The sequence below is a fragment of the Hoplias malabaricus genome, chromosome 1 (assembly GCF_029633855.1).
Source record: "Hoplias malabaricus isolate fHopMal1 chromosome 1, fHopMal1.hap1, whole genome shotgun sequence".
NCBI classification, from domain to species: domain Eukaryota; kingdom Metazoa; phylum Chordata; class Actinopteri; order Characiformes; family Erythrinidae; genus Hoplias; species Hoplias malabaricus.
The window spans coordinates 17159017-17182343 of NC_089800.1; the positions used below are offsets into that span (position 1 = coordinate 17159017).

Sequence of the window (23327 nt, forward strand, 5' to 3'; positions counted from 1 at the left end):
TCCCAATCAGTCTTTTTTAATTGTTCTTTATTCTCTAGTTAAACCAACAAAGGCAACATAAAAGCAATATGAATGAATACAGTTTAAGTTATTTTTTATATAAAAATGGCTTTAAAAACTAGTATGCTTTTTTCAACATTGAACAGTGTCACAGACCTTACCTAAGTAAGGTATCATTGTAGGACCGTTGTGGTTGAGGCCCTTTGTTGTGAAAACCACACCGCGAGTAATGCAATTCAAACAGTCGGTGAAGCAAATAAACTGTCAGTTAAAAAAGTTGGAAATTGAGACTTTGAGGATGTGTTCTAACAAGGAGACTCAACAGCATACCCACAACACAAGAAAGAGGAAGTGAAGGTCTCTGCTGGTTGCTTATGAACTGTACAAACATTTTCCTTAAGTGTAAATTGCTAGAACAAGATACAGAGATTCAAAAGTGTGTATTACATCTAAAAACACCATATAAATACAATTTTCAAAGACAGGTTGCTGTATGGTACTAAATATAACTGCCTGGTTGTTAAAGATTTTGGGGACAGTTGGCCACCTTTCTTGACCAAAAATGTATAGTTGGCCATCAGCATTTACAGGTGATTGGTTCTAGGAGCCACTTGTATAAAATGGCATAATATTTGTATATGACCTCCACACATTATCCCATATAAAATAAAAATATCTACAAATCACTTCTAACACAATGCACTAGAACTAATGCTGTTAATAGTAACGTTCAGTACAGAGTCAGCCATCATAGGCCTGACTACATATCGGATGGCTCAGCACAAATAAATTAACAAAAGAATAAACAAACGAGGTGGGAATGCTCAGCGAGTTCTGATGTGAGTGTGAGGATGTAAGGTGTCCACTTATCACTTCATTAGCAGGGATCCAGTTTTGTGTTCAGCATATTACAGTGTCAAGCTCTTATTTTTAAGGGGCCAACTGTACGTGTACAAAACTTGTGCAAGTATTTTCATTTTTAATTTGGTTTAGCCCAGTCCACGTGGATCCATTTTAGGTCACTGAAAATAGAGGCTTTCAAAAACGCTCTCTAAGGTGGAGATTTTTGATAATGCTGTTGTCACTGTTCTCGTGTGGACAAAAGAAAATGGATATTTTTGCAAATGCTAGCTGTTTCTCAATATTTGTTCTTGTCTGTAAATTTGTTCTCACGTTCTTGGGAAACATCATCAGTCTCAACCCAAGTGTTGTTCCACTTAAAAGTCCACATCTAGCCAAGTACAGTTCACATACCCAGATGTGTTCTTGCTCCACCTGTAATATCGAGGACGCACTGGGATGTGACTTCTGTAGACTTGAGAGAGTCTGATATCCCAGAATGCATTTCGCACCAACCTCAGCCATATTAAAGTTCGCCGGCATTCCAATAGCATAACGTCCACATCGTCCTCAGGAGTTTGTACTCACGAGTCGAACTCGCCAAGATTGTACTACCAAGTACGGCATTTCGACCTTGACATGCTTTGTATTGAAAAACAGCCGCTGACTCCACACAATGTGCTTGTCGCTGGCTGTGAATGCAAATACCTCCTCACTCCCTCCATTGTGAAGTACAAGCCATTAATACAGTGTGCATGCAGTTAACACTAGATTTCTGATTCCCACCTATGAAAAAATAGAAATGATACTGTGAGATAATGCCCTATTAAGATCTAGATTCAGTCATTTCTTCACTTGTATAGTGTACTACAGGGGGAGTATGGAGTGATTGGGATGAACCCCCCGTGTTTCTGTCATGTTGTGTTTTGATGCCTCTCTTTAGGACGTAGTATGGCCCCTTACTGGAGTGGCATAGCAATGCAGCAGTTTTTGTATCCGTCTAAAATGGGATATTTTCAGAAATGGAGAGTAAAAAAATAGAAGGATCCCTGTGGACACCTTAAACTTTGCCTCTGTGTGACCCCTGCAACTGTCTGAGCAGCGTCTGCTGCTGGATAAGGACAGAGGGAGACTCAAACCCCACAGCAAGGCCAGCATCCAGAACCAGCACCCTGTGGGCATAACACATCATCAGCAATGTTCAGATTTTACATGTAAGTTACCCCTATTTTTCATGTGAACTCTTAGTGGTGTCTTTAGTGATAGTCACCTGTCTGTGTTCATGATGCTGCTTGGATCCTGACTCAGCCACAGCACAGTGCATTCTGGAAGATGTGTAAGGACCAACGTCTGAAGCAGATGCTCTGATTCTGAATGGTCCAGGTTTAGAGCCTCTTCCACCAGCAGCACTCTGGCCTTCCCTAGCAGAGCCCTGACCAAACACAGCAGCCTCTTCTGGCCATGGGTAAAACAGCTAAGAACAGAGAGCAGCTTTATTTCACTTCTCAATCATGTTCTGCCTTTGCTCTTGTAGTCCACCTGGTTTTCTAAATCTATTTTATTAGCTCACTTTCACCCTGTTCTTCAACAGTCAGGACCTCAACAAGACCACTACAGAGCAGGTATGATTTGGTTGGTGGATCATTCTCAACACTGCAGTACACTGAAGTGATGGTGTGTTAGAGTGTGTTGCGATGGTAGGTGTGGATCAGACACAGCAATGCGTTTGGAGTCCACTCACTGTCCTATGTATTAGACATGCTTGCCTTGTTCTTCCACCTTGTAGGTGTAAAGTCAAAGACAGTGGCTCATTTGTTGCCACAGTTTGTGTTTGGTCATCCTCTAGTCCTTCATTAGTTTTCACAAGACCACAGGTTCCTGTCGGGGTCCTGACTATTAAAGGACAAGTAAAAGGGGCATACAGTATATGCAGATGCAGTGCAGATAAAAAGAATATAGTTTTAATATCATGGCAAATTGTTAAAATTTGTTTGAATTTAGAGTGGCAAAAGTTCTTATATCAATTGTGTATTTAAAGCGTGTTTTATTTTGAAATTAGGAAAGAGATTTCTCGGTATATATTTAGCCAGCTCAAACCTTCTCCAGATTTACTAAAGCACCTGCTGGTGCCTGTATCTACCTGTGAGTGCTGGAGCTGCAGCTGGGCTGTAAGGGGTGCAGCAATTGGCCCTGTAGCTGCTGTGCTTTTTCCTTCAGCTGGCACAGCTCCAGAACCTGCCACACCTGGGCGTCGGAATAACGTGCAAAAGGGTCCACCTGAGCCCTCAGAGAACCAGAGAAAAGCACAGGCTCCTGGGACAATAAGCCAGAAAAGAACACTATTTTCACCTAACAGGAAGAATGCCTACCACTGGCGGTGCCTCTGTGTTTGAGTTCAAAGCTGAATTGCATAGAACATGCTTCAACATTCTTTGCACCCCACCCCTTGGGCCATCATTCTGCTGCCTGTCAACACACACCTTCGCCTGGAGTATTCTCTCTAAACACGCTGCATCTGCCAAAATGAGTACACACCTCTTACATGCAATTTTAATGTGCTTATATGTACATTTTAGCATGAGCGTCACAGGGGATGCACAATAAGTGGCTTACTCTGATTAATCTACTCTGATTATGGCTTTTGAAATACTTTACAGAAGGATATTGCATGCAAATAAGCTTTCTAACAAACCACACTGTTTTACTGGGTGCTATGAGCATTGTGGCCTAGGGGACCTATTCTACCCCCTTTCCAAAACTGAACACATTTCTGGGGTTTTAATGAAATGTCTCTGACCAGCGTTGGTCAAAATACAACACGCAGAAAAATAACTTATTCCCATGTGCACAGCAGTGAGGAGCAGGGAGCAGAAGCTCTGGTTTTTAGCTATTTTCACTTTATCTTCTTTTTTTGCCAGACTGTCTTCCAGGCCGGTCTAGAAGAGGCATTTTCCCTCACTGACTGACAGACTCCTAATATTGAAATGTGCATGCACAATTAGGAACGTTATTTTACCTTCTGCTGTTAGTTTAGCCCTGTTTCACAAGGTGACACTACTACACAGTCTGTTGTTAGTTGAGGCATATTTCACATAGCACTTTTCCACCAATGAGGAATCGGAATGGGTCCAGTTTGTGAATTAAATTTGGAATTGTTCGGCACGTTTCCACTGACAAACTGGTTTGTGAACCAGAAAAATTAGTTTCCAGCTGGAACCAGAGAGTAGGTTCTTCAGGGCGAACCGTGGCTTCATCCGTGGGTGTGTCGAAGTTCAGCAAATCAAGAAAGAGCTCAGAGCCTCAAACACAGCGTTATCGCACAGTGGAGCTGGACAGGGTCATTTACAAAGTTCTATATATAAAAATAATAGGAAATAAATCAGGAACACGCTCCGTTTGTGTGTGTTTCTGGGGCCGTTGTTCACAACCTCAGCAGGATGGCTCAGAACTCGGCAACATATGCACAGAGAGAGGAAGACTGCTTAATTTGTCTTATTTCCATGAGTGTGTCTTTCCTGAAATATTGTAAAGGGAAGTAGTGGGGAGCCATTTTGTTGTGTGTTTATAAAACTCTATATAGCTGCGCACAGCCACATTAAAATTCACATGCTTTACTCTAACCTGTTACATTGAATAAAGAAGTAATTGTAATGTTGAACTCAACAAAATGTTCTTGGTCTTCTTTTTTCTTTGGTGGAAGATTATCTAGTATTTATTTTTAAATAAAATATAAAATATTATGAACAAAACTTTGTGCTCCTTTTTTATTTCTGCATTTATTAGTACTGCCCTCCATATTTTCTGTACAACACAATCAAATAATAAAAACCATAGGTAAACAAAGACACTGATATGAAGCACCAAAGCTTCTCCAGACCTTCCAATGTCAATGGTATGTATTTTGGGCTTTCCTTTTGAAATGCCAGAAACACCTCTATGACAACAGCTATATGGCTAATGGCGGTCCAACAAATCTAGGCATGCCTTGTTTTCTGTTTTCTTGTTTAATAAACAGTCCACAGAATCAGGCTGAATGGTCTTATTTCACAGTGTGTTTATTGTTGGGTTCCAGATCCGCAAATAACTGTGCACATGCAAGGAACAAATGATTATTTTCATAATATCACATTTAAAATGAACAGTTATGTACTGAATCACTCAGGAGCTTCTAAAAACATTTGTGCTGTAATTTCACAAGCACTCTACTACCTCATAGAAAGAAATGCACAGCAAACATTACATTATGTATGTGTGACATATATTAGGACAGAGTGGTTAAGGAGTTGCATAAACCCTAGTACTGTGACAACATAATGCAGACCAGAGGGGGCAATATCAGGTTCACAAATTACAGATCTGTTTCTCTGCCCTGATACTGCTGGAGCTGTTTGGAGCTTTTGGAATTAATTCCTGGAGATTATTTTTATTAATCTATTTATTAATTATTTTTATTAATTATTTTTTTTTAGATTATTTTGCCAACTCAGATGCAAAACTATGTGCAACTGACCTGAGGGATAAGGTGCAGGCGGCTGCGCAGAACTTGGAGTCCCACGCTGGCTATGTTCACTCCATCAATAAGAATAGAGCCATAACTGGCCTCCACTGCTCTGAGCAGACAGCTAATCAAGCCATCAGCCTCAGCCTTCTCACTGCTTATAATACCAAACTGCCAACAAACACAAAGATAACATACGTGACAATAATAATCTTATATTAAACTACACTGCTCAAAAAAAAAAAAAAAAAGGAAACACTTAAACAACACAATGTAACTCCAAGTCAATCACACTTGTGTGAAATCCACCTGTGCACTTAGGAATTCACTGACTGTGAATCAATTTCACCTGCTGAAACAACAACATGAAATGAGAGGGAATTAGCCAGACAACCTCTATAAAGAGTGGTTCTGCAGGTGGTGACCACTGACCCTTTCTCTGTTCTCATTCTTTCTGACTGATGTTTTGGTCACTTTTGCATTTTGTTAATGCTCTCACCCCTTGAGGAAGCATGAGGCAGTGTCTACAACCCACAGAAGTTGCTCAGGTAGTGCAGCTCATCCAGGATGGCACATGGGAGCTGTGTCAAGAGCATGGAGGAGATAGGCCAGTACTCCAGGAGACGTAGAGGGGGCCATAGGAGAGCAACAACCCAGCAGCAGAACCGCTACCTCCTCCTTTGTGCAAGGAGGAACAGGAGCAGTGCCAGAGCCCTGCAAAATGACCTCCAGCAGGCCACTAATGTCCATGTTCCATATTCATATCCATTTCTGTCAGTTTGCGCAGAAACAGACTCCATGAGGGTGGTATGAGGGCCTGACATCCATAATTGAGGTTTGTGCTTACAGCCCAACACTGTGCAGATTGGCATACACCAGAGAACACCAAGATTGGCAGATTTGCCACTGGCGCCCTGTGCTCTTCACGGATGAGAGCAGGTTCACACTGAGCACATGTGACAGAGTCTGGAGACGTTGTGGAGAAAGTTCTGCTCCCTGCAACATCCTCCAGCATGACTGGTTTGGCAGTGGGTCATTAATGGTGTGGGGAAGCATTTCTTTGTTCTAGCCAGAGGTTCCCTGACTGCCATTAGGTACCGGGATGAGATCCTCAGACCCATTGTGAGACCATATACTGGTGCAGTGGGCCCTGGGTTCCTTCTGATGCATGACAATGCTAGGCCTCATGTGGCTGAACTGTCAGCAGTTACTGCATGATGAAGGCATTGATGATATGGACTGACCTGCCCCTTCCCCACACCTCCAGTCGAGCACATCATCCACCAACGCCATGTAGCACTACAGACTGTCCAGGACATCCCTCAGGAGAACATCCGTCACCTCATCAGGAGCATGCCCAGGCTTTGTAGAGAGGTCATACGGCACGTGGAGGCCACACACTACTCATTTGAACTTGTCTTGAGAAATTTCCACTGAAGTTGGATCCACCTGTAATTTGATTTTCCACTTTTATTTTGAGTATGATTCAAATCCCAGACACTATGGAATAATAACTTTGATTTATATTGATCATTTGTTTATTATTTTGTTCTCAACGCATTCAACTATGTAATAAATATTTTAAACTGGAATATTTCATTTATTGAGATCTAGGAGGTGGTATTTTATTGTTCTGTTTATAATTTTGTGAGCAGTGTATATAAATATATAGTTTCATTTATTAGCGTGTGAGTGTACAATATATATACTATATATATTCCTTCATTATCTGTAACCGCTTATGCAGTTCAGGGTCACTGTGGGTTCAGAGTCTACCCGAAATCATTGGGCACAAGGTGGGAACACACCTTGGATGGGTGTGTCCTTGGACTGTGGGAGGAAACCGGAGCACCTGGAGAACACACCACACTCCTCACAGACAGACACCTGGAGCGGGACTTGAACCCACAATATTATATATATATATATATGACAATCAGACACTTCCTTACCTTCTCTCCTTTAGAAATTCTGAAGGTAAGTCCTCTGAAGGGTGGTGAGATGGGACTGCCTTCTGTTCCATATTGTACAAACTCCAGCTCTCCTCTCTGGGGCCACCCAGGTGGGCCTCTGGGTCCTCCGATCCATTGAGCCTGACAAAATGTATATTAATTAACCACTTAAACTGTGTTGGCCTGTAGACAGATCCAGACTTTGTTCATTCCCCCTAACTTTTGCCGTGGCAGCAACCCAGTCGAGTACTTCAACTTTTACTTTTGTGCCATTCGTTTAGTCATCGCAAGTCATCTTTGGTAATCATCAGTGAGGGTAGGCAGATATTTGGACTTCATTATATTCATGTGGAAAAACACCCAGCTCTTTGCTGATAAGTGAGAGAGGAGAAAGCCATAGCCTAAATGTTAGAAAGGGCATGCGACTGAAAGTCATTATTTTGATCTCCTGAACACCCACCCCCACAAAAACAATGTTGATGGTGTAAATTAAGGAACAGTGCTTTCTACTCCCTCAACATACACAGCTGAAGTTGTGCCTGAGCTGGGCAATGACAAAAAAAAAAAAAATTGTATGTTTCATCGTGACATAGACCCCAGTAACATATCCGTCTTCATTTAAAGAAGCCCAGTAATGGAACAATTAGTAAAGATACAGGAATAATTTAGTACAGAAGGCTGCAAAAGAAAACATTTCAATAAACATTACTTCTTTCTCCATTTTGGTGTAATCACAGATTCTTTGCACCATCTGCACACAGCTTGCAGTTTGTTTGGAAGTCACAGTGTACTGCTTCATCACTTATTTTACCTGTAAAAACCATCATAAATCAACACACATCAGTCATAATTCTGATGCAGTGAGCTCTTTGGAGTCATAATATATATTAATGTAGATAACTCCTTAACAAGCTGTGTAATTAAATGTGTGCTTATATAGTGACATTAAAAAAATATAGCAATATGACAATAACTGTAAATGTCACATAACAGTAGAGACCTGGAAAAAAATGTTCAAGCAGACGTTGAGTTGGACTCACATTGAATCCATAAGCCAGGGCCAAAGCAATGACGCCAGAGTCCAGTAAATCTGCACTGTCCAGTAACACAAGACTCATGAGGAACAAACCAACTGCAGCAACAAGATCCAGTCGCAGCAAAGCACACCTGCTTGGTTTTAGAGGCCAGGCAGAAGACAAAAATTTAGTGGAGTGGATTTTAAAATAACACTGCCCTCTAGTGTATAACTGGGGTCAAAATGCAAAAAAAAAAAAAAAAAAAAGAGAGTTAGAAGACCCTAAAAATGCAGGGCACTTAATCGAAGCTTCAGACTCTGACCTTTCTAAGTCAATGCTGTTGTGTTGTACTTGTAGGTTCTGGCTGAGGGCCTGGAGTGAGTGGCTCAGGCAGAGATTCTCAGACGTGTGAGATGAGGATCTGTGTGTCACACACACTGGAGAAAAGATTGAGGACATGATATGCTTCTGTACAGAGAAACATAAAGAAAAGGATAGAAAGAGCATGAGTGTGAATGGATGTTATTATGCAGAAGAGATATATGACAGCTTGCCTTTCATATTTTACTGAACATTATTATATCATATTAGCGGTGTGAACGGCATGAGCACTGTTCATCGGTTTAGCATTTTTTTATTACGTCACATGACGTAAACACTTAGACAGCTGAATTAATTTAAGACTGGGATTCTAAAATTTACCTGAACCATGACGAATAGGAAGGTCAGAGGACACAATGCCAGGCTAAAGACAGGAATGATGAAGGTGACCAGCAATATGGTGGCGATCATCTGCAGCAGACAAACCCCTGAGGTGTGCAGGTTTTTGGGCAGCTGCTCCTCAATCACATGCATGTCCTAAACAATACAATCGAGTCCAAAGTATAGTCAGAGGCCAAACAGCCCTCGTCTGCATTTGATAAACTATGCTTGTTGCTTATTCACTCCTTCATTCAATCTGTGCCTGGCGGATATTGTTCACGAAGTTCAACAGACTTCTGTGAAAATCTAAAATCAGGATTGCATTCTTCTGTGTAACTCCTCCGGAGTCTGATGTTGTCTCTCACCTGAGTGAAGATGTGCAGTAGCTGAGTGCGGTCAGTGGTCAGGTGCACACTGAGGGGCAGGTGAAGTACACTGGAGAGCAGCTCACACTGCAGAGACTTAAAGGCCCTGAGAGAGCCACGGTTTAGACAGTATGCAGCCCAGCACACCAGCAAAGCTGAAAAACACACCCGGACACACACACAAAAGTGCCACACACCCTTGAGACAAGCCCATATTTCATGAAAGCTCACCACAAATGTATTCAATTTCAAACATTTGCTGCAGTCACATTTGTATAGGTCTCTTTCAAATAGGATCAAATGGGAGTGAGTTTTAAATAATAATAATGAATGAAACCGTATCTAATTTATACTTTAACCTTTAAAAAAACATACTCATAACCAAATTCCCTTATTATAATGGAACATTATTATAAGGGTTTTTAACGAGAGGTAATAAATTCATAGTAAATCAGCACCTCCAGATCAATATGTCCCTAGTTACGATGTTGATTAACATACCCTGCAGAAGTCCCAGCAGTATGTAGACAGAGAGACGGGACTTTCTGAGCTCCGTCCACTCCTCCAGCCCCTGCACCTCTTTTGCCTCTGCTGTCCACACACACAGCAGCCCATCCTGTGCCACACACACCATACACACACCCAGTTGAGCGAGGAGCGTCAGAATTACCCTGTGCCAGCCAAAAGCCTTCAGATAGTGCCTGAGACACTTTCCAGTGCCCTAAGTGACAACAAAACAACAAAAAGGTTACACTGGTCTTCGGTCAGTTGGCCTGAAGGAAAATATATTCTTAAAAAACACCATTTATACTCACTTTCTGGCAATGTGACTCCTCTGGTCCCCTTTCAGTATCATGGTGCTGCTTATTACATCTATGAAATAATTATTTATATCCGCTATTTGTCAGCTCATGTGTGTAAACACATTAACCAAGTACCAGTGTCCTTTTTCTGTGTACAATCATCTGTTTTAAACTGCAGTCATTTCAAAAAGTGTACTCAGAGACAGACTGGGAAACATTAAAAGCTAAAACCACATCTAATGCTCTTAAATTCAGTATTATTGCATTTTGGATTACATCTGCTGTAAGTCTGCATTACTGGAAGTGTACAGTACGCCAAGACTCTGACCCTCAGGTCAAAACAAACTAAGGGTATAACCCTGACCTCTGTTCAATCAAATGGCTGTACCAGCACACACAAACACACACACACACACATACGACAGAGATAATAGGATTCCCATGTCATCTCTTGAGGCCGCAGGTTAGTGACAGCAGGCAAGAAATCATGCCATCCCAAAAAAAATTAATTTATCGTCTGTACTCGCTTAACCAGTTCAGGGTCGCAGTGGGTCCGAAGCCTACCAGGAATCGTTGGGCGCAAGGCAGCAACACACCCTGGAAGGGGCACCCGTCCTTCACAGGGCAACACACACTCACTCACACATATGGACACTTGAGTCACAGAGCCACCTATCTACGGGTTTTTGGAACGTGGGAGGAAACTGGAGTAACCGGAATAAAACCCACGCAGACACAGGGAGAACACACCCAACTCACAGTCACCCGGAACGGGACTTTAACCCACAACCTCCAGGTCCTGGAGTTGTGTGACTGTGACACTACCTGCTGTGTCACTGTGGCCCCACCCCAAGAATAATGCTAAATAATGATCAAATCAACTACACTGGCTTTATCTATAATGCCCAAATGAAGAGAACATTCTCTTGAGCGCACACACACACACTTCATACCTGTCACAGTGCTCCTGCAAACTGCCCAGGGATTCTGCATAATAACATGGATGAGAAACTTTATTTCTAACATTGTAACTAAAATAAGTAAGTACATTTATAAAGCAATAATCACTCACCTTCTTTTTGTATATTTGTCTGAATACGTACCTTTTGCAGGGTCAAGATCTTCCGAGGTTAAGAATTCCTCAAGACAACAGAGAGACCTCTTTGTCTGGGAGAGTAAAGGGCAAACCAACCATTAGAGCAATTCTATTTGAATAAATAATTAATTGAAATCTAATGCAATCTATTACAGGAAGGTTAATAAATCTCCACTACCTTAAAATGAAATTGCTACCTGTTTGTAAACAGAGCACAAGGTGTGGAGTTTCAGCAAGGGAGGCAGCATCATTTTGAAGAGACACAGGCACATAAACACCTGGGAGGGCGTCAATACATTTCCGTCATCCATGAGAACAAACACACCCAGGCTAAAGAGACACACCTGCCCAAAGGGAACAGACTTAATCAGACAATGTCTGCCCTAATTGATTCAATAAAATCAAAACTGTACATTAAAACATACTGTGGTATCTACATACATACTGTGTTACACGCAGATGACAATAAAATCTGTGATTTTGGGTTCTAGCAATATACAACACTTATTTTGATAGATATAAAGGGCCTACTCCTTTAATGCTACATCTCCAATTCCAATGAAGTTGGGACATTGTGTAAAACGTAAATAAAAACAGAATACAATGATCTGCAAATACTTTTCCACCTATATTCAATTGAATACACTGCAAAGAAAAGATATTTAATGTTCAAACGGATAAACTACGTTTTTTTTTTTTTGCAAATATTTACTCATTTTGATTTTAAGGCCTGCTACACATTCCAAAAGAGTTGGGACAGTGGCATGTTTACCACTGTGTTACATCACCTTTCCTTTTAACATCACTCAGTAAGTGTTTGGGAACTGAAGACACTAATTGTTGAAGCTCCCAGTTTTGCTTGATGTACAAATTCAGGTGCTCAAAACTCCGGGGTCTCCGCTGTCGTGTTTTGCGCTGATAACAATCCAGACCGTCCTTTTTCTCTTTGGCCCAGAGGACACGACGTCCATGATTTCTAAAAACAATTTAAATGTGGACTCGTCAGACCACAGGACACTTTTCCACTTTGTTTCCGTCCACCTCAGATGAGCTTGGGCCTAGAGAAGCCGGTGGCATTTCTGGGTTTTTTTGATATATATGGCTTTTGCTTTGCATGGTAGAGTTTTAACTTGCACCTGTAGATGGAGCAACAAACTGTGTTCACTGACAAAGGTTTTCTGAAGTGTTCCTGAACCCATGTGGTAATATCAGTTACAGAATGATGTCGGTTTTTAATGCAGTGCCGCATGAGGGATCAAAAGTCATGTGCATTTAATGTTGGTTTTCTGCCTTGCCGCTTACTTGCAGAGATTTCTCCAGATTCTCTGAATCATTTGATGATATTATGGACTGTAGATGATGAAATCCCTAAATTCCTTGCAATTGTACATTGAAAACCGTTGTTCTTAAACTGTTGAACGATTTGCTCACGCAGTTTTTCACAAGGTAGTGACCCTCGCCCCATCTTTGCTTGTGAATGACTGAGTCCTTCGGGGATGCTGCCTTTATTCCCAATCATGACACTCACCTGTTTCCAATTAAACTGTTCACCTGTGGAATGTTCCAAAAAGGTGTTTTTTGAGCATTCCTTAACTTTCCCAGTCTTTTGTTGCCCCTGTTCCAACTCTTTTGGAGCTTGTTGCAGGCCTCAAATTCAAAATGAGTGAATATTTGCAAAAAACAATAAAGTTTATCCATTTGAACATTAAATATCTTGTCTTTGTAGTGTATTCAATTGAATATAGGTTGAAAAGGATTTGCAAATCATCGTATTCTGTTTTTATTTATGTTTTACACAATGTCCCAACTTCATTGGAATTGGGGTTGTAAATGATTCAGACAGATGGTTTCAGTGGAAGCGGCAGCAGTGCTGACAGGCCAATACCAGAAAAGACATGCAATTACAGCTGAGCACAGACAAGGCCTTAAGATATCCCAGAACTTGAAGACTCTCCAGTTCTTGTTCCCACGCCTCTGCCACCCTGTGCTGGAAGAAAACCTCCCATGCTAGCAGTTTCAGTGCCTACACACACACACACACACACACACAGGAACATTAAAATCATACACCAAAGTACAAGTACTGTATTTAAAACTATCAAAACACTATACACTATTGATTACTTTTTTCCATTTGTTTGATGTGGGTGAAGTTGAGGGTAAGTTAAAAAAAATTATAAAAACGTAATACTTCATGAGAATTTAAAATTATAAAAAATGATTTACAGATAAAGGCCACAAATATAGCACAAGACCAGATATATCAACTTCATCTGCCACAGCATCTCTTTGATTAGGTTTTTGCTTTCCTCCTGCATGGTCAAACAACTGCACTGCAATTACAAGGGAAGAGGTAACAATCAAGATTAAAACCAAGGTAGATGCTAAATTGGTGAGCAACTTAAGCCAAAGCCTAATTTAACTTTATAAAGAGTTACAGAAGTGGGGTGATCATGCAAATTACTTTATTACTAAAGTCAGAATAAAAACCTAAATCAAGTCAAAAATATAAATTGAAAGTTGACTTACTGATTTCATTACCATTAGAAACAGGCTGATTCATACACTAATATGCATATTTTATCCCTTTATCATCAGCTTTCATTAAAACGCTTTGGAAAAAACTGTAGAATGGTCGTTTTTGGCTGATATTTTGTGACATTCTTGCTTTTTTTGTGTGACATCATGGCATAATATCCAATACTAAGGCTAACCTGCAGCCCTTTAATGTGGCACTCCAGCGCTGAATGGACAGGAAGGAGGAAAAGTAGCAGTGCTGCCCCCACCAGCACAGCAGGACCTAGCTCTGTCCAGAGGATCCCCACACTGAGAGCCACTCTCAGGGAAAAGCAAAAGAGCCATGGAAGGGTCACCACCAGCTTAGCCACTCTGTCGACTTCTACCATCAGCTGGGAGAGAGGCTCAGCCCAGTGTGTCTGCTGCTGGGGGCTGTGGGACAGAGACATTGCCTTTCACATGTACAGGAAATGGGGAATGGAGGGGGTCCCAGGAACAATTCCAGGATGGGAATGAGTATGGAACAAAAGGAGATGAGTGAGAAGAGGAGAACAAGATATTAACATAGGACAGAGGGCTTCTTGAACAGAACATCAAACAGCAAAGCAACAAAGTGATGCAAAATAATCCCTCTAAGATTACAATATTTTAGTGACTAAAACCCTGCACAGACTTGGAGGGCTTTGTGCAACGGAGCAGACAATAGCAGGAGTGGACAGGCACGGGTGAATAGAGTACAGAGAAACTATACAGAAGCGAAAGAATAGAACACCTGCCTCCACCTTTTACAAGAAGCTCAGTTTAAGGTAGACAGACGGATGATATAGGGTGATACATGTTCATGCAGATTAATGAGCCTAGCTCCAGGCAGTTTTACTGCACATCAACATTCATTCATTGTCTGTAACCACTTATCCAGTTCAGGGTTGCGGTGGGTCCGGCACCTACCCGGAATCACTGGGCGAAAGGTGGGATCACACACTGGAGGGGGGATGAGTCCTTCACAGGGCGACACATTCACTCACACACTCACACCTAGGGACACTTTTTGAGTCGCCAATCCACCTACCAACTTGTGTTTTTGGACCGCGTGAGGAAACCGGAGCACACGGAGGAAACCCACACAGACACAGGGAGAAGACGCCAAACTCCTCACAGACAGTCACTTGGAGCTGTGTGACTGCAGCACTACTTACTGTCCCCCCGTGCCATCTCACATCAACATGGACTTGAAAAAAAAAATTAAAATAAAAAAATAGAACTTAATGGACAATAAAACAAACAAACAAACAAATAAATAAATAAGAGAACAACTTCACATTCAATACCCTATATTTGCACCTCCTGTGAGTATCAGGTATTTCATAAAGAATAGCATCAAATCACTGAAAATCAAAAATGAGCATATCAATAAAATGAATAATTGAAAACAAAAACAAATCTCTCACTACCTTCCTGTAGAGGGCGGCAGACAAAGCTGTGTGAGCACTGGCCAAAGATTTCCCACTCCATGTCCTCAGCAGGTGTTCAGACAGAGCACAGCAGCAGGCTGACCCCAGAATGACCACAGCATAAACATACCACACCCATCCAAAAACAGGCTGCCTCTCACAGAACAAGAGTGCCCACCTAAGAGCAAAGAACACTAATTATACATCAGTCAAAACTGACTGCATTTTCTCACAGTGCATAACTTGATCATGAGCAGGGCCTTTACACAAAAAGACACTATATTAACATGATTTTATTTGGCAGATGCTAGTATTCAAAGGTACCTCCAGGTGAGGCAAGTATAGAGCAAGTGTGTGGATCAGCCTTTGGTTTTAGAACATGCCTTTAGCACTCTGAGCTTTGAGTGAAGAGGAAATAAAATTGTGATTGACTTGGCTGTGTAGTGTTTATTAAAACTTAAACTATTTTCAGACTTGGATAATTTGGCTGTAAAGAAATCAGTGTTAATACAAAGTTGTGATCTGCACACCTCTGCTTAGAGGGTAATCTCTAGATGAAGGCAACAAGATACAGGGTGCAGTAAGTGCAGATAAACACAGTGCAGTACCGAAGGCTGAAAAGGCCACATAGGTTGAGCAGGTCCAGGGAGAGCCTCATCAGGAGGATCTTGAGGAATGATGGACGGAATGCCATCCACAGAGTGTAGAGGAGGGAGAAGCCAGGACTGGGCGGGGAAGATAAGAGCAGACCCTTTGCGTCTGTGCCAACACCAGCCTTCATGTGTCAATTTCACCAAGAGACAAAACAAAATAAAAGAAATAATAATAATAATAATAATAATAAAGATAATAATAAAGATAATAATAATAATAACAATAATAAACACATGACACATACTAGTACACTCCTAGACCTGAAGTTTTCTGTAGCCACACCCTTCACTATAATCCTAGACATGCTTATGGTCACCTCATATCTTTTGTGCTGCTTTTTCCATGTTCGCTCAAAGTCTAGGTGATGGATGGAGTGATCATCTCCCCACAAGTCACTCAGATGCAGCAGCAGTTTCCTATGGTCCATGACAGCCCTGTGGACACCACTGAGGACCCTCCTAAAGCTTCCAGTTAGAAAGAAACACATACACGGCATTTGAACATGGACACAAGCTAAACCAAGAGGAAATGTGTAAAGTGATTTGATTTCTGATCCATTTAACCTCCAGACAAACCTGGTCCGTGACCTTCTTGTACAGTTATAGAGCTCTTATTCTTTTTGTAAATATGTCACAGTGTGTTACAGAATATTAATTGTTTGAAAATGGCAGGAAACTAAAACAATATATTTATATATTTAATATAAATATGGACTATCAAAATCCAAAACAGCAGGGCTATATTCTCTCCAAACTGAAGGGTTATATTCTCTCCAAAGAGGTTCTCATGTTCATTTTTACATTATTATTTGACTTTAACCAGAGATATCCCACATTTTCTTGGTCTATAACATGACAGACTAAAAGCACAGTTGCTATTGTTCCAGAATCTAACTCTTGTGCAGGGTGCTGGTTGTTTACTCATCTAAATGGAAGAAGCTGAGACATCTGGCTGAACCAGTGAGGGAGAAAAGTTTCTCTTACCTCCTCTTCATCAGACCTGCTCCTCAGAGACATCAGGACGGACGAGATTTTCGTGTCCTGAGGGTCTGTGTCCGAGGAAGGTGACAAAAGACCCTCACAGCTCCGCAATCTTTTCAGCTGTGACAGTCTTTTCTATTTCACCCTCTCTTTTCCAGCTCAATTCTGCTTTAACATTCTCCCTGTCACTGACTGCAGACAAAAGAACGAGTGAAATTTTGAAAAGCAAATCGCACGAACATCCAATCAGGGGAGGCGTGTCCGAGTCAACGCGGTAAAGCTCCCCCAGTGGAGAGGGCGAGAAGTGCAGAATGTTTCAGTCTAAACATAATGGTCTCATCACGTTGATATGGTTCCACCTGCCATAACACTACCTCTAGTTAAAACTTAGAATCAAGATTTTTATCAATTAACCGCTTCATCCTGTTCCGGGTCACAATGGGTCCAGAGATCACCCGGACTCACTGTGTGGGACACAGCCTGAAAAGAGCATCACACAATGCTTCCTTTGTGAGTGAGTCTGTAATTTTTTTCTTAATGGAGCTGGTCCAGCACATGCTCCTTCCGTGTGCCCAAAGATTACAGGTAGAATTCCAACCTTTCCAACCAGGACACTGATCAGTGTGAAGTGCTTAAAGAAAATTAATGAATGATTTCTTTTATGTATTTTTACTGACTTTCAAACATATATCACGCATTATATTTCTTGAAACTAATAATAATAATAATAATAATAATAATAAAACCTTTAATTCAAGATGTGCACCCTGTGCTTTGAGGAGTATTGCCCCTGAAAAAATAATTGTAAAAATAATTATAATTAATATATTACCAATGTTTTTTTAATTAAAAAATATTTACATACAGTTCACATTAAATGATTATATTTCATGCATCATTTTACAACCTGTTCCACTGCAATACTAAAGGTACTACCAACACCAAGCAGAAAATCGCGTGGTACAGCAGAAGGTCTTATCGGCCAGGAGCCTACACCCCGCTGATAACATACTGTGGTGAAGGTATAGTAAACATTGTTACAACTCAATATGTTCAAAGGCGAAGAGCCAGCACAAACACTTATATAGAGTGTCTTTTCTGGTCATTTTCAACAGACCATTGCATAAAACAATGTACATCAGTTAACCAGAATCATAGATAACTATATAAAAAAAACTGAGGAATACTGAACAGGATATTTATTCAAATTGAATTCTTTATACATAGTATGAGATTTATGGAAAATTAAATTCTTAAATTCTATTGATTTCACAGCTTTCACAGACTGTGCCTCGGTCTGCAAGTTTAATAAAGGAGTTTAATTTACAATCAATATGAAGCGTCTTTTCTCTGAATGTGTATTTTAAAAACGTATATTCTTTGTACCCTTATTTTGGGAAGAAGCATGCACACAGGGACTGTGGAAAAAAATAGGTGATGTACCAGAGATTCAAAAACAAAACAACCCCTCATTAGGAAGTGCTTGTTATTATTAAGAGGTGTTATTATGAAGAGTGTAGATGTATTTTTTTTCCAGACACTTTTAACACAGCTGGTTTAAAGTGTGATTCATGTGAATGAGGATTATCACCTCTTCTTGTTCATCCCTGAGCATCATGACTCTTCCTATGAACATGGTATTCACACAGTTCAGCACGCAGACACAATAGAGAGGTTATATGTGTTGTACACAACAGAGTCATGCAGAGAGTCATGTGATTTAAGTAAATAACCAAATGCCCTTCAAATACAAACCAATTATTTGGCCAGAGTGTTGCTTAGAGATACAACATGCTAAATCCCCTGCCGTCGCCTGTGTGAAAAAAGGGTGGTCCTGGAAATGAAGAACTATTTTTAACACTGTTTAAAATACACGGTATGAAATTTTGATTCACTGTATCATAACCAGCTGTGGCACTCTGTTCAGCATGACTGAGAGGGTTCGGAACAAAGTTGGCACAGAGGGAGATGTTTTTGGGGACATTAATGATGACCTTCAATCAGGTACTTCATTTATTTTTATCCTGATCATTGTTTCTGAACATAATCTAAACATCCTTCTGTGTTTGGGTCTCACCAGATATGGGTCAGACGAAGCGTTCTGTTTTCTGTGGGCTTCTCCTCAGCGCTCTCTCTTTTCTTCTCATCCTCGCCACATTCCCATTCTCTGTATGGAGCTGCATGAAGGTAGGAGCACTGCAACCATTTGGAAAAAATCAGTGTAAAACTCATATGTCAGTAGGACAGTCGTTTAATTTACTGTCATAGTATTTATTTAGTATACATTTTTTGCTTTTTGCTTTTTTAATTGATTGAATTTAATCACCAAATTAAATTCAATACCTGTATTCAGTACTTAGTGTATCCACTTGAATTTATTACAGTTCTTTGTTTAAATTTTTTTTTGCCCCACAATTCCAAAGCTACTCATCAGCCTCATCAGGACTCATCAGTCCATACAATTTTATTCCATATTTCAGATGTCCAGGAAAAGCTGGAAAAACAGAAAAGATAAAGTGCCAATAAGGTGCACATTTGTAAACAAAAGACAACATGTATTAGGCTTTTTGTTCTGTGTCACAACTATGGTTTTATCTGAAAATTAAAAAAAAAATGAATCATTGGTTACAGCAGCACGGTGGCGCAGCAGGTAGTGTAGCAGTCACCCTGGAATTTGTGGGTTCAAGCCCCGCTCCAGGTGACTGTCTGTGAGGAGTTTGGTGTGTTCTCCCTGTGTCCGCGTGGTTTTCCTCCGGGTGCTCCAGTTCCCTCCCATGGTCCAAAAACGTTGGTAGGTGGATTGGTGACTCAAACGTGAGTGTGTGAGTGAATGTGTGTCGCCCCGTGAAGGACTAGCATTCCCTTCAGGGTGTATTCCCGCCTTGTTCCCAGTGATGCCGGGTAGGTTCCGGACCCACCGTGACCCTGAACTGGATAAGCAGTTACAGAAAATGAATGAATGGACGAATGAACGAATGAATGAATGAATCATTGGTTTTGGACATTTGTCCATCTTCAAGCAAAGAAATATCTACTGAAGAAAATCAATGACCCACAAAGCTACCTGTAAGAAAGACATTTTTGTCATTCAACAACAATCCTTTTAATTACCATTTAATAAATTCGTTTTTTTAATTTATGGATGAATTAATGACTGTATTCAAATATTTTATCCAGGATTAACAGAAGGGCTGCATAAATTACACCATGCAAATTTACGCATTGATCAGAATATTTACCATGCCCTTGAGCACATGCATGTACTGACAATTTCCTCATCTGTAAAACCTTTTTGACTGAAAGATTGTCAAGGAATATGAGAGAGCAGTGATTTTCCGGTTGGGGCGACTCCTGGGTGGAGCAAAAGGACCTGGTAAGTTAGTTTTATTATCAATAATAACATCTATATCTCATCATTTCCAAAACATGAATGACTTTTAAATTAATGTTTATTCATTTCTATTTCATATTTTTGAAGGTATATTTTGGATCCTTCCATGTGTGGACACCTTTCGGAAAGTCGATCTGAGGACCGTGTCTTTCAACATTCCTCCTCAGGAGTTGAGCATCTAGAGCTAATAAAACATTTTCTCAAGCTTGCCATCTATTAGTGCTTTCTGTCTGATTTTTCATGTGCTTGTAAATTTGAAGTTATAGAATGCCCTCTGGGGGTAAATATATATGAGCATTACACTGAGATGGCATGTCCAAATATATTAAAAAATAAATATGAAAATCTGCAGTTGTGTTAAAGCTGAAAGTCTTTGTGTGTAATTTTAATGATTCACATATTTATTATGATAAAGACTTTGCCCCTTGCCTTCCTCTACAGGTGCTAACCAAAGACTCAGTTACTATCATGGTGGATGGGGTGGTGTATTATCGAGTTTTTAACCCTACAGTTTCTATAACCAAAGTGGAGGATGCTAATCTGGCCACACAGATGCTGGCACAAACCACTCTTAGAAACATGTTGGGTACCAAGAGCTTGGCAGACATTTTGCGAGACCGCGAGGAGATGGCAGAACAAATGGAGGTAAGGTATCACTTTACAGCAGGAGTTTCACAAGTAAACAGGATGAATTTCAAACTGCGTGCAGGACATTCTGTCCCAAAGACAGACAAACAAACAAACAAACCAAAAATAATAATATAAACAAATTAAAATGTTATATTTTTTCATATAAACTGTAACATATTGTCACTGTCCAAAGAAAAAACATATCACTGAAATAGTAACTTTACAGGAGAAGGAAAAAAAAAACTTCTTTAATTTCAATGGAAGACAATGTAAAAAGATTGTATTCAAAGTAATTCTGAAGCATTTCTAATGGTTCATTCATCATGAAATTTTCACACAATGTGAAGAACAGCTGGTGTGTTCAAATGATGTAGAAAACTAAAACTGAAAGAAAAGGAGATGCATGTTCATTTTTTGAACTGTGAAAATGTACTGAAAAACAAACAATACATCAAGTTAATTCCAAGTAATTAAACACTAAGGGAAAAACATGTTGATGAAATATATTTTAAAAACTAGATTTTAAAGTTTGGAATCAATTGTTATAACAACATCTAAAATAATAATAATAATAATAATAATAATAATGTCTTGGTTAGCTATCTGTTGTAAGATTTCTTAGCTTGCCATTTAAATAAATGATATACTGGACATTTATTTTATTACATCTCTAGACATATCTAAAATGATTTCAATTTGTAATTTAATTAATAGAAATATAATAATTTTGAAGCATTAATCATACATAACACAACAAGCTCCCTCACCAAAACTGATTTTAAATATTTGAAAACTGTTTCTCAAACATTTGGAAATATAATAATAACTATTTATGATTTATGTTGAAATGATGTGCGTATTTGAAGCAAGCCGATGAATTTGTGTAACAAAGAAATACAAGCATATGCCCCAGTTCTCAAACTGTTTATGCTTTGCATTCATTATTGGGTCTGACAGGAAGTGATTTATTCTGCGTCTAAGAACTGGGGCATTAAAGTGGAGCGGGTTGAACTGAAGGACGTTAAATTACCTCACACTCTACAGAGGGCCATGGCTGCTGAGGCCGAGGCCACCAGAGAGGCACGAGCTAAGGTGAGACTTCACATGTTTGATCTCAACAGAAACGCCCCTAGGCTCAAACTCTGACAGCGATGCTGCAAAGGCTGCCAAGTCCATCCTGATCAGCTTTGCAGCTTTGTGTTGTGTCTGGAGGGCCACTGAGCTCTCTGATTGGCCGATGCCTCTGCACTGCCCCCTATGTGCAGGTGGGAGAGGCCTAAACCCACTGAGGCCACCTGCTCACGAGGATCACACCTGATTCGTACAGGATCACGCTGGCTTTACCTCTCCATCTCTGCCCGTGTGTTTACATTCCACACAATGACAACACTTCTTACAGCCATCTGCTGCGTGTCTCAATGCCCAGTGCAGCTGTTCATTCATTAGACACTCAGCACAACTCGACCTAGGTTTCTGTCTGTGTTTCTGTATGAAATGGGTCAGCTACAGTGAATACCTCCACAACATGAGTCTATACAGGAGAGAAGTACCTGACTTAGAAATGTATATGAGATTAATGAATAAAAGGACAGGAGTAAATTTGCAGCATTCGTTTAGTGATGTAAACTATTGTCCAAATGATTGGAATCAACTTTCATATTAATCATATCATTTCATATTAAGTAGTAGTACTTACATATCAGTAAGTAGTGTGTGTGAGACTTCTATATGTGTATTATGCAGGTGATTGCAGCTGAGGGAGAGATGAAAGCATCCTGTGCTCTGAAGGAAGCAGCTCATGTGATGTCCGAGTCTCCGGCGGCTCTACAGCTGCGCTACCTACAGACTTTGGCTGAAATTGCCACAGAAAGGAACTCCACCGTTGTCTTCCCCATCCCTATGGACATCATCAGCACTTTTGTAAAGAAGTGAATGAGGAAATGATATGAATCATGAAATGCAGTTTTAAGCAGAACATTAATTGACATAGATTACTGAGCTTATTCAAGTAGATAATTAACCACTACACGTTCTGTAAGTATGTGTAAATATTCAAGAGTGCTTCAGTAAATGCTGTCTGCTGTACCAGAAATAACCTCTAATCTCTTAAGGCCTTCTGTTACAAAATATTTGTGTGGTGATATGAAAAGAGTTCAAATACATTGGAATACTCAGCATCAGCTCCAAATTGAATGTGAATGGTGGGAGATTTTTGGCTGACCTGACTATAATAAATCTAAAAATAACTGTAATAGGTTTTTCACTGTATAAAATGTTATATTTATAAAGCGACAATTAAAAAAAAGCTTGGATTTCTGACTGTGACAGTTGACTAAATGACTGCGGGGGGGGGAATCTCATTTGAGTGAGGAGGTGTGCATGGTCAGTAAATGCACTTATTAATTCGCTGACTTGTAAGAGGAAATATGTGC

The 23327-nt window shown here is 40.2% G+C and overlaps 2 protein-coding genes across 2 annotated transcripts; one reads left to right on the forward strand and one right to left on the reverse strand.

Moving 5' to 3' along the window:
• Positions 1–104: 104 nt before the first annotated feature.
• On the reverse strand, positions 105–16021 carry abcc13 (ATP-binding cassette, sub-family C (CFTR/MRP), member 13). The gene is made up of 20 exons (XM_066641754.1): positions 15849–16021; positions 15241–15418; positions 13987–14241; positions 13499–13605; positions 13343–13355; positions 13158–13295; positions 11470–11616; positions 11280–11343; positions 11130–11163; positions 10189–10246; positions 9875–10094; positions 9374–9528; positions 9009–9164; positions 8629–8774; positions 8331–8457; positions 7291–7431; positions 5351–5509; positions 2981–3153; positions 2111–2314; positions 105–2012 (listed from the first exon to the last, which is right to left on the reverse strand). Exons 1-20 carry the CDS (start codon positions 16019–16021, stop codon positions 1901–1903), a joined length of 2760 nt encoding a protein of 919 aa, XP_066497851.1. The 3' UTR covers positions 105–1900.
• A 2781-nt stretch (positions 16022–18802) lies between these two features.
• Positions 18803–22827, forward strand: zgc:112408 (uncharacterized protein LOC550260 homolog). Its single transcript, XM_066682031.1, has 7 exons — positions 18803–18878; positions 18955–19061; positions 20178–20247; positions 20353–20433; positions 20705–20910; positions 21853–21987; positions 22639–22827. Exons 1-7 carry the CDS (start codon positions 18803–18805, stop codon positions 22825–22827), a joined length of 864 nt encoding a protein of 287 aa, XP_066538128.1.
• The last annotated feature ends 500 nt before the right edge of the window (positions 22828–23327 follow it).